General features: G+C 41.3%; 1 protein-coding gene across 1 annotated transcript in view; it reads left to right on the forward strand.

Annotated features, from left to right (window-relative positions):
• The window catches only part of LOC104602385 (Oxidoreductase family protein), a 42,763-nt gene that overhangs the window by 16,195 nt on the left and 11,802 nt on the right, over nt 1-14,766 (forward strand). The window contains exons 2-4 of the mRNA XM_010266063.3: nt 5,657-5,827; nt 14,139-14,303; nt 14,398-14,562. Coding sequence (XP_010264365.1) covers nt 5,657-5,827; nt 14,139-14,303; nt 14,398-14,562 — 501 coding nt within the window. The remainder of the gene's footprint in view (nt 1-5,656; nt 5,828-14,138; nt 14,304-14,397; nt 14,563-14,766) is intronic.

The raw sequence follows: 14,766 nt of genomic DNA on the forward strand, positions 1-14,766 counted from the left end.
GGGGTGTCGAGCAAGTATATTCCATTCGCTTCATGGCCACTCCCAATCACCTTCCGAGACTTCAGGTCCTGAAACACACAGTGAGAAGGGAAAAAGGTTACACAACAATTCAATGACTTGGTCAAGATACTTACAGATAACAAGTTGGTATTTAACTTAGGTACATGAAGAGTGGAAGATAAGAGTAAAGAGTCTGTAGGCTTGACAGTTCCCTTGCCAGAAATAGGGGCAAGAGAACCATCAGCTAAGGTGATTTTGTCACGACCAGTAAGCAAATCATATGACACAAACAAAGTGGAAAGGTTGGTCATGTGATCAGAAGCACCTGAGTCAATGATCCAAGGGGTCTTGGGATTACCTGAGGTGGATGCATGGTTAGCAGAAGCCCTTATACCTGAGTGAGCAAATGCGGTGGTGGCTGGACTTCCAGAAGGGTTGGATGATGAAGTTACACCTTCAAGCTGGCTGATCATCTTTCCAAACTTCTCATATTCAGCTTTCATGGCTGCCAATTGTGCACTGGCAGACTCCACCTCTGTATCTGTACTTGTGGCTGCATGTGCACTTCCTGTCTTTCTACTATCATTCTTCTTCTGGAATCGGATAGGGACAAGACTGGGATGCAATTTCCAACACTTGTCCTTGGTGTGTTTCGGCTTCTTGCAATATTCACACACCACCTCCTTCTTTCCTGTGCCACGCTCCTGTAACCCCTTTGGGTTTAATTCTCATATTTGCAAAATGATCATTGGTACCGACTCCTTGAACCTGCACTTGCCTCCTACTTTCTTCACTGTTGACCAAAGCATATGCTTGAGACAATGAAACATCTTCTTTGGACAAGATGTTTTGCTTTGTAATGTCATATTCAGAATTCAGCCCTGTCAAGAACTCAAAGACCCTATTCCTTTCAACCAATTTCCTGTATGTTTCAGCATCCTTAGGGGTATCCCATGTCATAGCCTCTATCAAATCAATCTCTTGCCATAGAGATTTTAGGGCTGAGAAGTATGCTGCAAGTGACTTCTCCCCCTGTCTTAGATTCTTCACATCACTTCTCAGTTTGTAAGCTCTCGCAACATTCAACTTATGGGAGTAAGTTTCTGCAACACTATCTCAGATTTCTTTGGCCGAGTTCATCCACAGATAGTGCTGACTAACTGTGGCTGCATTGAGTTCACAAGCCACCCAATCACTGTGTAGTTTTCTTGCACCCATCTCTCATAAGATGGATCATCATCTGGAGGAGCTTTCTTGCTCCCAGAAATAAAACCCCATTTTCCTTTGCTACAAATATGGATTTTCACTGATTGTGACCAAGCCAAGTAGTTGGTCCCATCTAGCTTAACTGTAGTTACAGCCAGCATAGAATCGGTTGGGGTTCCCAAAATCTGTCCATATTCAGCAGCATTCTTGTTTTCAAGGCTTGAGAAATCCATCATGTAAAGGCTCCAATTAGGATTTTCAATAGGTTTCCCAAAGTACTGGGGTCTTGATGAGTTTAGTTTGAGCTGAATAGGCAACAACAACTAGCTCACAGAATCAGTTCAATCTTGATAACTGTGACAGTCCAGTTCGGTGGTAGTTCTTTCTATACTGTTTCAGCCTTAAAAGGACACCCAACAAACCTCCAAACACAAGGTATTTCAGGTTCCCAACAGCCGTTGTCCCAAAGAGAAGAAGAAAAAAAAAGGTCACAGTTCTTAAGAGACCTTTTGTCGAACACTCAGAGTGCAGTAGTTAACAGCCTACTGCTAACTAGAAGAAACCACTTCAAAGTGTTCAGTATAGGTCCAAGAAGAGGCTGGGATGAAGATGAGACTAGTACCACTTAGTTTAGATCAGTTTCAGTAGCTTGGCAGTCCAATAATCAGCCGAATAGCACTTCCAAAACAACCCAGAAATTTCTGAGTAGAATCAGTCCAGCAACAGTGGGTCGAATGGAGGTGGGCTTTGAATGCTTTAACAGTCCTCCCAAACAACAAAAAGTAACCCAGCAAAGGACTGAGAAAAGACTTACAGTAAGAGAGTCTCTGGTTTGAACTATAAACCAGGCCGAACACTTGTTCTCTGAGATAACTTCGAAATTCTTTTTCTCTGATTTCAAATCAGGCCAAACAACTTGCTCTCTAATTCTTCCTGGTCACCGAACCCTTCTCCAAGTTTATAGAAACTTGGGCACCCTCCAATGACCTCCAAGAACCAGGCAGATGACTGTAAACTTTCAGCCCTAGAACTTCCTCATACAGTTGGCTGAACAGCCCACTTGAAAAACAACCCACTTGATGTATGGAACTGTTTGAGATTAGATGCAAACCAGAAAATAAACAAACAAGAGAGGAAGAGAAGAGAGAGCTGGCGGCAATGAGTGTTAGAGAGTAAGAGGTTCGAACATAACCTCTCTCTAACACTCTAAACATCTTATTAATAAGTTAATCTTTGACAAATTACAGAGAGGCCCTTGAGTGGGCAGGAAAATACAAAAACAGAACATTACAGAGTATGGGCCCAGAATGAGGCCCACAACAGAGAGAAACATAACATAACATGAAATGATGGTCTATGGGCCATTCGGCCCATCTTCTCTACAGTGATCTAACTCCTTCCAGACAGAGGTCAAGTCTGAATAGTACGTAGAAAGGTTCCTCTCCCCCTGTTTACAAGTGGATGATTCTGCCTGTAACTGATAGATTTTTGCATAGTGACGTAGTTCAGAATAGGTCGATTTTGCCTGCTCCCAAATCTCATAAGCTGTTTTAGCCCACATAAAGTTCCTTCTTACCTGAGGTTGCATAGACACCAAAAGCCAGGACATAACCATGCTATTTTCCTGGTTCCATCTATCATACTCAGCACTCCCAAAATTCGATTCTTTAATTCTCCCATTTATATACCCTATCTTCCCCTTGCAGTAATGTATAACTTGATCCCCCTCGACCATTCTAAATAATTCAAGCCATCTAGGGGTATAACAGCCATAGGGAAGGATAAATCTATACCCCCACTTATTCCGTTTTGCATTGAAGAGACTCCAGATGTGGCAGAGTCTTCACCACTCATAATCACAACTTCAGGTTACACTCCAGGTGAACACAAAATCCCTAAAAAAAACAGCCGAACACCCCAACAAAACTCTTTGCACCAGGGAATTAGAGACAATCTGTTATGGATGCATTCGTGGGAAGGGCATACCGCCGCCGCCGGCAGCAGCAGTGAGGAGGGCTCACACAGCAACTTATCTTGCCACGTCAGCTTATCCTGCCAGCTCTCCATTAGCTTACTTTATCCAGTTCTGTTCTTACTTATCTATTAGAGATAGGAGTTAAGTTCTGTTCTTAGTAAGAGTCTGTTTACCTATTAGAAGTAGGAGTTTGATTTTAAATTGGATTGTCCTAGCTTAGCCGAATGGAATAAGGAGTCACCTCTTGTAATCTCCTATTTAAGGAGCTGTGAATTGGGAATAAAAGCATTCAGTTTTCCAGTTAAGAGAAGAGTGAGGAGAGTTCGGGTGGTCTCTTGGACAAATCACCCATTCGGTTGCCACAATAGGGTCTGCATGCAAGGGAAGGCGCAAGGGGAAGCAAGAGGTTCTCCCCGTGGACCGACCCGTGACGAGATCCTACGCCCGGGCCCATAACACAATCACTCCCCTCCTTTTTCCCCTTTTAAAGCTCAGTTCTTCAAACAAAACCAGCTGTTGTTACAGAACTAACAGGTCATCACCGGCCTACCATAAATCAGGTATGGCTGCTGTCGCAGCATGTACAGGTCCTCTCTTGACCTACAAATCAAGTGTGGCTGCTGTTGCAGCATATACAGGTCATCCCTGACCTACAAATTCATCAGAAGGCTGCTGTCACAGCATATAAAGGTCATGTCCGACCTACAGTTTGTTACAGGGATCAGCCAATCCCACAAAAAAGGAAAGGAAGTGCTGCTCACCGCACATTAACTAACTGAACCTATTACAGGTTCTGTTCTGGCACATGACCAGAAAAAATAAAAAAAAGAGAAAGGGAGAGAGAGTACTTCAGTCCGATGCAGAAATGAAAACTGGATCTGGATCTTCAATAAATCTCACTGTAGCTGGCGAAGGAAGAAGACAGAAAAGGTTTGCTCGATCTCTTCTTTCAGATCTGACAGTCCCGCTCTGATACCATGTTGTCCAGAAGAGAAGAAGGAAGAAAGGAAGAGAGAAGAAAGAAAAGAGATTTGGAGTCTTAAAAAGATGCTAGCGGCGCCAACTTTTTATTATTTATACTAGGGCGACACAACTTAAAATAAAAGATGCTGGAAGTACCAAAGTACCCCTGCGGTACTAAACTTACAGAATAATAACCTTTCAACAGATTGTATTCGTAAGTTTTTCAATTCAATTTCATTGTCTAATACAGAGTCATGCAGTCACTGTCATAATGCTAATAAAAAATGAGTTTGTTTCCTAGAGTTCCAAAATGTATCTGTATTGTTGTAAACTAAGAAAAGTGCATATTTTCCATTGGTTTTCAATGTTGCATAATGTATGTGTAATATTGTTATCTAAATTCCAATTAGGTATGAAATTATAGTGTGTTCTCATTTGTACCACAAATCACAGTACACATACAACATGTCTTGGAAGGGTAATGCACATGAGTGGTTTTACTGCTTTTAGCACGTTTCTTGTATAAAAATGTTTCCATGAGGCATGGAACCTCTATAATTCAACCAATGAGTTCAAATTGTAAAAGTAATACTATGAAAAAAATAATACAGTAATATACATGTTCTCCATCAAAACTTATGACAATCTCTTTGGTGAGCTGTGAATTTCCATCAGCCCACACAGATCTTGTAGAACAACCCTATACTATCTTACCATCTCCTGAAAAGAAAACTCTGATTTTGCAAAATTACCCCCTAACCAACTTAATATAGTCCTTGAAGGCTGCATTTGTTTCCAGTGCAAAAACAAATATGTACCATTCAAAATTCCTTCTAACTGGTTTAATTTTGTACTAATAAATTTTGAATTTCAACCAAACGGTTTTTGGTTGTAATGAGTACAAACATGGGTTCCAAGAGTAAAACTCATCTTTTTTTTCTACATTTACCAACCATGAGTGCAAAGTTTGTATCCAAAAAATTGATATAAACTTTGTATTCAATTGTGAGTGCAAACATATCTTGAAAGTTGTGATAGCCGTCATTATCAGTACACAAATGTATGCTTAATAAGTGCTTGCAAAACTGAACCAGAGTACATTTATGCATTGAACTGGCATTTGCACTGCAAACAAACGCAGCCCATATGAACCATTGAAAATTGAAAAGATGCTATTAAGTTGAATTTCGGCAGTTTCTAATAAATTACCATATGGTACTTGCATTCCTTAAATCTCCCTCCACTACCAAGGAATGATCTGTACAGCTATCACTTCTTAACAAATGTATCCCATGGTACAGTAGTACTTTGGTGGGAATTGCACATGCTTTTCGTATTCTGTCTACTCTGTATGTGACTTTGAGAGTTCTGTAGGTTTTCTCAGGACACAAGGAATCTGTACAGCTATCACTTCTTAATAAATGTATCCCATGGTACAATAGTACTTTGGTGGGATTTGCACATGCTTTTCATATTCTGTCTACTCTGTATGTGACTTTGAGAATTCTGTAGGTTTTCTCAGGACACAAGGAATTATTGGAGAGTGGACTTTGTGATGTAGTGATTGTATCAACTCCAAACATGACTCACTATCAAATCCTTATGGATATCATCAACCACCCAAGGCCCCATCATGTACTTGTGGAGAAGCCATTGTGCACAACAGTTGCAGATTGCAAAAAGGTCGAGCATATGTGGCTATTATTCTATGGTGTTCTAACTCCATGATATAATTATCTTTCCTTGCTTTATTTACTTGAATCATATTAAATGGAACATGAAGTCTATCACTGTTAATTATCTTGTTCTTTGTAGTTAGTGATATTGACTATAACATACACTACCTAACCTGAATTTGTGCATCACCCTCCACATTTTCCCTATATTTGAAAACTGAAATTAGAAAACTCTAGCTAGGATATACAATGGGAAGTTGAGAATTTGAGATGTCTTTTCCATTCATCCCCTCTTGATATGCACATTCCATCATTTCTTTTTTCTTTTAATTGACAATTTTATTATTTCTACATTGTAAACAAAAAAACTAATTGCACATAATTGAAAATTTTGTATCTTGACTGTCAGAGTGGACATCTCGTTCTGCTGGAGCAGACAATTGGGTTGGGAATGGATGGGAAATTTTTGATTGGATCTCAGCCCGTCTGGGTTAGCTTGTTGGGTATCTAAGGGTTTTGTTGCATTGCTCAAGCTTGGTCTGTGGTGTTTGGCCTAGGTTCTTGACCATCTTGTTCTGATGATCTTATCTTCTCTTTTATTTCTCTTTTCTTCTGATTTTGGTATTAATAAAGTTGCCTTTACTAGTACAAGAAATAATAGTGAAATTTGCTTAGGTTTTAAAATTTCCTGATATAATTGCTAAGGTACTTAGACAACATCAATTTGGTTATAGGGAAATCCTTGCTGCAATATCCCTTTTCTCAAGGGTTTATTGTATTGTCATTGGATAATCTTAATGTTTATCTTGTAGTTTTGATCGACCTATTCAAATCTTTAGTTCTAAGAACAGCCCTCCATCGTTCCCACACAGTCCTCTAAAGTCAAGGCAGGTAAGCCTGAAGGTAAGGGAATGGAGTTCGTGCAGGCAGGTCAGTGGAGGAGATCCTTGAAGGTAGAAGCAAAAAATTTCCTGTTCGAAGAGATGAGAATCAAGGGGAAGGTAAGCCTGAAGGTAAGGGAAGCGAAAAAGGGTACAATATTGCTGGAAGGATTAGAAGTGATCGAGTGGCTAAGAGAGTTCATAGCTGGAGCCTATTCAAAAGGTAAGCAGATAAACTGACAGGATTTTAGTACATTAGAAGGGAGAAGATATGTTGTTGAATGTAAGAGGAATAGAAAAGGCTTCTTCATAGCTTTGTCTTAATTTTTTGGTAAGGGACGAAGGCAACTGGTGTGTCTACCAGCAGGAAAACAGAGCCAAGGATGGGGGGAAGTTGACTGGTTGCTCAAAGAGTAGCAAATGATAAAAAAGCTTCCATAAGGGAGGAGAAGGCATATCTCAGCAACAGCAGGGTAGAACAAGGGCCAGTGGTCATGGCAAAAACAAAAGGCCAATGTAGAACGGTGGGAGGTCTAGAGAGAGAGAAGAGTGGGATAGTAAGTTTGTGATACAAGCCAAAGAAAAGGTTAATGATTGGAGGAGGGTAGCTGACTTACTGGCAACCAGGTTGATGCTGAAGAGTGTCTTCATAGTAACCCCCTTCGATAACTGTAAAGCCCTCCTAGATCCAGTAGAGAATGAATTGGAAATATCAACTATCAATATTCAGGCTGATTTCGGATCATTCACAGTCTTTAAATGGAATCCAACATCCAACTCCAAGGATTTATTTGTCGAAGATGGTGTGGTGGTGCGTGTAATAGGCTTGCCATTTCATCTGTGGAAACAAGAAGTAGCAGAGTCTATAGCAGTATTGTGTGGAGGAATCTTGAAAGGAGCTTTCTCAGGTGATATTTATTCAGTAGTAGTCCTGTTAAGTGGTGTGAAGCCAGAAGACATTCCACGAAAGATAGAGGTATGAACAGAGGGGAGTTTTGTCTCTGTGTGGCTAGCATCCTCCGTTGAAGCAGGGCTATGGAAGGAGACTCGTATGGTAGGAGGGGAGGAGGAAGAAGAAGCATTACGTGGACTTGTGAGATTGGTTAATTCAAATGGGAAGGAATGTTTCACTAAAAAGGGCCAACAAATTCTGGGAAGCCAAAAATCTTTGGGGCAGATGGAAGGTCAAACCTGTAGAAAGCAAGAAAAGGCTATGACAAATGGCAGATCTTTTGTGCAGGTGGTGTCAGGGAAAATAGTAAAAAATATACCAGTGTCTAAAGGGAGAGGGCTGAACCAGCAACCTCAGGCAGGGAGGGTTGCTGGTTCGACCATTAAAATAGGGGGCGTAACTTGTTAAGAGGTCATGTGGGAGGAAAAGACTTAGAAAATGGACCCAGTCGTGTGGATCCGTTTTCTGGTAGGCCGGAGAAGGCCACTCAATTTAAGGTTTTAAAGCTGGGTTCTTATATTACAAGTTTTGAGCCCAAGGCCCATTACAAGACAGATGGGCCAAGGGACCCTTTAAGTAAGCACGTGACTGGGAGGAGGGATGAGCTGATAGACGAGATTAAGCGTCTATCTTCTTCTACCTCAAATCCCTCCTTTCGGTTGAACAGTTCAGGTGCAAAATCTCAAGACTCTCAGTCTTGAGGCTCTTTACAGTGGGTCCCATCCAACCTGGCGAACCGTCTCTCACCAGATAGGTGCAACCCGAGATATCTAAAGCCTAGTGATTTGAACAGAACAGGGTTTGAAGATTGGTTGAGTGAACAAAACAGCAGTGGCGATTCTAATAGAGACGAAACTGTAAGTTTGGGAAGTCTGTTTCCGAAAAGCAATAAAGATTTACTTGAAATAGAAAGTTTGCATACAAAGTTGTTGTTTTTAGAGGAAGAGATTGAAGAGGCAGGTGGCGGGAAGACTAGAAATGGCGAAGAAAGTGGTCCTAAAGCTGTGAAAACTCTTCTTCCCTTCGTCGAGGGAGCTGACCTTGAGTCTAATGAATTACAGGATGTTGGTGGAGAGGGACAAGAATCGGACGTGAGGATGGATGTGGGTATTCTAGTGTCGGAAACACAGAGAAAGGATTTCCAAGTGGGTAGGTCGTCAGGAAGTGATTCTTTCACTATGTCTACTTCACAACTTTGTCCAAAAAGGGGAAAGGCTTTAAAACCATTTGTCGCCTGTCAGCAACTCAATTCCAGTGATTCTAGTCCTACCCCCGTCCTACCAGGTATGGGTGTCAATTCTTTTTTAGGTACTGACTCGTGTGCTATGCCTGTAACAGATATTCTAGCTTCCCATCCAGGAGGTTCTGGTGCAAGAGAGAGGGTGATAGTGGAAGGAGGAGAGAGGGTGATGGAAGGAAGTAGTAAGGGGGAGGCAGACAGAATTTGGGAGTTGATCTGTACAATGATGGAGGAACTAAAAAAAAGGAAGGATTCTTAGAGAGATGTTGTAGCCAAAATAAGTGTGAGCAGGGTAAAATTCTTCCTCAGACATTGGCTAGAAAGGATGGAGAAAGAAAGAGGATGATTGTTGTATTAGGAAGGGGGGGGGGGGGGGGGAAAGGAACAAAGAAGAAAAAAAGATCTGAAGTGGAAAGGCTAATCTCAGACATTGAGGGAGATTTAGAATTTAGAGGTAGAGGGGATAGGGGGAAGGGCCTAAAATGAGGAGATTATGGCCTTTTCATGGGTGTTTTTGCTATTTTGTCTCGATGAAAATTATTAGCTGGAATGTAAGAGGATTAGGGAGTGCAAGAAAGAGAAGGGTGATTAAAGATCTACTCCGAAGGGAAAAACCCGTTATTGTGTTGTTACAAGAATCCAAAATGATGGAATTAGATGGGAGATGGGTGAGGAGTTTTTGGAGGTCTAGAGGTTTAGTTGGAGCTTGTCTCCTTCTTGGGGAGCCTCGGGGGGGGGGGGGGGGATCGTAACACTGTGGAGGGAGGATGTGGTGGAAGTAGTGGAAGAATTGATAGGCAGATTCTCAGTTTCCATTAAGTGTAAGAATGTAGAGGATGGGTGTGTATGGGTCTTAACCAATGTGTATGGCCCTAATTCCTATAGAGAGAGGAATGAGATGTGGGAGGAACTATATGCAATCAAGGGGCTATGGGATGTCCCTTGGTGCCTGGGCGGGGATTTTAATGTCATTAGATTCTCTGATGAAACCAATAATCCCCAACGGGTAATTACAACAAGCATGAGGAAATTTAATGGTTTTATTGAAGAATGTGAATTGAAGGAAATACCTCTGTTGCAAGCCAGTTACACTTGGGCCAACCTTTAGGAAACCCCTTTGTGTTCGAAGTTGGATAGGTTCTTATTTAACCTTGCCTGGGAGAATAGTTTGGAAAACTTGGTTGCTAGAGCGCTACCCAGGGTCACCTTCGAAATCACTGTCCTATCTAGATAGGTATTGAGTTTTTTCCTACAGGACCCAAACCCTTTAGATTCGAAAATATGTGGCTTACCCATCCAGATTTTGTAAAAAAAGTGAAGGAATGGTGGGGTGAGGAGGAGAGGGGGGTAAGATGGAAGGGGATCAAGTTTCATAAGAAATTAAAAAGGTTGAGAGCCAAAATAAAATAGTGGAATAGAGATCATTTTGGTAGAATTGAGGAGCAAAAATTGTGCCTAATCTCTCGAATAGAAAACTTGGATGTAAAGGAATCTCAAAATGGGTTGACCGAGGAGGACAGATTGTTAAGGAGACAATTGAAAAAGGATTTGGAAGAGGTGTTACTGAGGGAAGAAATCAGTTGGAGACAAAAATCTAGACACAAGTGGATTAAGGAAGGCGATGGGAACACTAGATTTTTCCATGATTTGGCAAATGGGAGACGAAGAAAGAATCTTGTGACTAAGCTAGAGATAGGCGAGGAGGTGATTACCAACCAGGATGACTTAGCCAGAAAATTTGTGGACCACTTCAAATCGATTTATAAAAGACCTTTGAGTGAGAGAGCAGTCGTGGAAGGGGTGGAATGGCCAAGAATTGATGACGGAGTGGCAAGGTGGCTGGAAAGGGATTTCGAGGAAGAGGAGATTAAGAAGGCCATCTTTCTAATGGATAGATCCAAGGCTCCAGGTCCAGATGGCTTTACAATGGGTTTTTATCAATACTGTTGGGAGGTGTTGAAAGAGGATTTAGTTGAAGTCTTTAAGGAATTTGCAGACAATCACATTATAAGCCCTGGAATCAATGCCACCTTTTTGGCCTTGATACCTAAGAAGAATGATGCCAACCACCCAAAAGATTATAGGCCTATTAGTCTGGTGACAAGCATCTATAAAATTCTGGCTAAAGTGCTCTCGTTGAGGATCAAAACAGTCCTCCCTTCTATCATTAGTGAAACCTAGGGGGCTTTCATTCAAGGGCGACAAATAACAGATCAGATCTTAATTGCGAATGAGTGTGTGGAGGAAATGAAAAGGTCTAGGAAGAGAGGTTTCATTTGTAAATTGGATCTTGAAAAGGCCTATGATTTGGTGGACTAGGAGTTTCTATTAGAGGTTATGCGAAACTGTGGATTTGGGGACAAGTGGTGTAGTTGGATTTTTGGGTGTATCAGTACTTGTCACTACTCTATTATGGTAAATGGTATGGTGAGGGACTTTTTTCCAGCTTGTAGGGGTGTCAGGAAAGGGGATCCACTCTCACCCTTCCGTTTTACCTTAGTAGCTGATGTGATTAGTAGGATCATTACTAAGGCTGACAGTGAAGATGCCATTAGGGGTTGGAGAATAGGGAGACACCAAGTCCCCGTCACCCACCTTCAGTTTGCAGATGACCTAATGATCTTTTGTGAAGGAGGTTTTAGCGAAAAGGTAGCAAACCTAAAGGAGCTAATCAAGGATTTGAAAGTATTTCTAATTTGAGAATTAATTTGGAAAAGAGCTGCATAGCGGGTATAAATTTGGAGGTAGGGGAGGTCGAGGCTATTGCGGAGTGTCTTGAGTGTTCCACCTCTGCTTGGCCTATGTCATACTTAGGGCTTCCTTTAGGGGCAAATCCTAGGGAGAGTAGATTTTGGACCCCAGTGATAGAAAAGTTTGAGAAGAGATTGGCCTCATGGAAGAGGAATTATGTCTCTTTAGGAGGGAGAACTACCCTAATAAGAGCTACCTTGGCTAACTTACCTACCTATTTTTTGTCTGTATTTATGATACCAGTTAGGGAAGCTAGGAAATTGTAGAAGTTGATGAGAGATTTCTTATGGGAGCTGGGACAAGAAAAAAAGGATCACTTGGTTAATTGGGAAATTGTGTGCAGAAGTAAAGAAGAGGGGGGTTTGGGACTTGGGAGGGTAACTAGAAAAAATCAAGCTCTGTTAGGGAAATGGTTGTGTTAATGGCCATTGGAAAGAGAGAGATTGTGGCATGAGGTGGTGGGAAGCATTCATGGGAGGTCAGAGAATGGATGGGATGTTGGTGTATCAAGGCAAGCTAACCTTGCAACACCTTGGAAGGCCATTCACAACACCCTTCCTCAATTCCTCAATTTTATCAGGTATGAAGTTTGTTCTGGCAACACTGTTCATTTTTGGGAGGTATTTGGGTAGGAGACACACCTTTAAAGGATCTGTTCCCTTCGCTATTTTCTGTTTCTTTGTACAAAAAAGAGGTGGTCTCAAAATTTGTCTCACCTTTGGGAACACCCTTAGATCCTACTTGGGATTTTGGGTTTCGTAGAGGACTTAGGGATGATGAAATTGAATCTCTTTCTATCTTGCTTGGTCGTCTTAATCAAGTTTGTTTGGATCCCTCCAAGCCAGATAAGAGGGTATGGACTCCTAGACCCAATGGAACCTTCACTTGTGCTTCTTTCCTCAAGTCCATCTCTCAACTTTCTACTCACCAACCCTTTCCGTCAACATAAATTTGGTGCAGGCCAGTTCCCCAAAAAATTATGGCGTTTTGTTGGAAAGTATTCCATGGGAAAGTAAACAATCTAGATAACCTACAAAAGAGAAGGCCTTTCCTCTGTATTTGTCCTAATTGGTGTATCCTCTGTAGAGCTCACGGTGAGGATTGTTACCACCTATTAATATCTTGTCCCTTTTCTACAGACCTTTGGGCTTGGCTACTTTCGTTGTTTGGGAGCAGTTGGAGTCTACCAGCAGATGTTCACATGCTCTTCAACCATTCTACCTTTTATTGGCCTACAAAAATAGGGAGAATTATGTGGAGATGTGCTCGTGCTGCCTTGATTTGGACTCTTTGGGAAGAAAGGAATGCTAGAATTTTTCAAGAAAAGGAAAGGAGCAGTCAAGAATTGAAAGGCTGTGTGTTAAATAGGGCAATACCTTGGCTGAAGACCGTGGAAATCTTTCATCAATTCTCCTTTGATGACCTTTGGAGACATTGGTCAGCAGTAGCGAGGTGCTCATCCCTAAAGGACAAATCAATTACAAGTTGGTCTCCTCCATCCGAAGGCTCACTGAAGTTGAACTTTGATGGAAGTAGCTTGGGTAATCCAGGATTATCCGGAATGGGGGGTGCTTTGAGAAATGAGAAGGGAGAGATTTTGTTGCTCTACTCAAGTCCCTTGGGAACTGGGGACTCCATCAGGGCAGAACTTTTAGCTGTTGTACAAGGGGTGCAATTTGCAAACCAGCTGGGGGTACAACACCTAACGATCGAGGGGGATTCCAAAGTGGTGGTGGGTTGGTTGAAAAATCCTGAAGAGGCTATGTGGCGTTACAAGAATGAAATGAAGAAATTTAGTTGGTTGACAAGGAATATGTTGGTCACTGTAGAGTGGGTGGGGAGATCAGCAAATACTTTGTCAGATGTGTTAGCCAAGCAAGGGGTAAATAGGGAAGAATTGTTTTGGGCTCAGTTGTGATTCTTGCTTTTCTTTCCTAGTTTACTTGTAAGATTCAAGGAGGGGCTGCAGCTCGTGCCTCTCCCTAGGATCTTGTATGAACTCACTCTAAATCTGCTTCTGAATTAATAAATTTATTATCATTCATAAAAAAAAAAATCTTAATGTTTATCTTTTGGTCAGAAGAAGATTTCATTCTGACACAAGCATTCTTTGAATGTTGTTTCTACCTTTGTACTAGAATTATAGTGATGCCGGAATTATAAAAGTTCATTATGCTGGAATAATTGTGCGAAAGGGGGCTATCGTCATTGCCTTTGTAATGGACTTATGAGAAATAAATAAAATTATGTTTGTTTTCCTAAGCCCCTACACATAAACCTTCTTAACCCCCCTTAGGGATTATGATTCTGCATCTACACAAACACACATGTAGTATCCATATACATTCACATATTGTGTATATTTTTACTGTTTCTCATGTTTACTTCCCTTGTAAAATTGCCTTCAGCTACCTTAGGCTAGTTTCTGTCACTTCTGTTATTAACATATATTGGGGTTACATCAAAGTCTCAGTGAAACCTGGGGTTCTCCTAGGTAATAGATGCTGCTGGTAGGAGGCCAGAGATATTGGTGCAAGTTGGCCTGGAGTATAGGTACATGCCACCTGTGGCTAAGCTGATAGAAATAGTTAATGGTGGAATACTTGGACAAGTCAAAATGGTGGCAATACGTGAACACCGGTTTCCTTTTCTGGTTAAGGTAGCATGTGCTATTCTCTCTTTGTTCTTTCCTTTGTCACTTCCAAACTTGCTACTATATTAATGGATTTTTGTTTCCTTCCTTTTTATAACAGGTCAAAAATTGGAATCGTTTTAATTGTAATACAGGAGGAACTCTGGTAGAGAAGTGCTGTCACTTTTTTGATCTCATGAGACTGTTTGCAGCTGCAAATCCAGTTCGGGTGATGGCTTCTGGAGATATTGATGTTAACCACAAGGATGAAATCTATGAGGGAAAGGTAAGTCTTAATGAACCGGGAGAACCAAATTGTAAGCATAAAGGGATAACCGGATAAGTAAAACAAGTCAAGCAGTAACTTACAAATTATTTTTCTGGTATATATTGATACTATTTATAAGGTACACGAGCAGAAGGGCACTTGAGGAACCTGGCACTTGAGGAACCTGAGTGCAATATGAACTTTTCTTTTTGAAGATAAATA

This window comes from Nelumbo nucifera, chromosome 1, assembly GCF_055504915.1.
Source record: "Nelumbo nucifera cultivar China Antique chromosome 1, China Antique-T2T, whole genome shotgun sequence".
In the NCBI taxonomy this organism is placed as follows: Eukaryota; Viridiplantae; Streptophyta; class Magnoliopsida; order Proteales; family Nelumbonaceae; genus Nelumbo; species Nelumbo nucifera.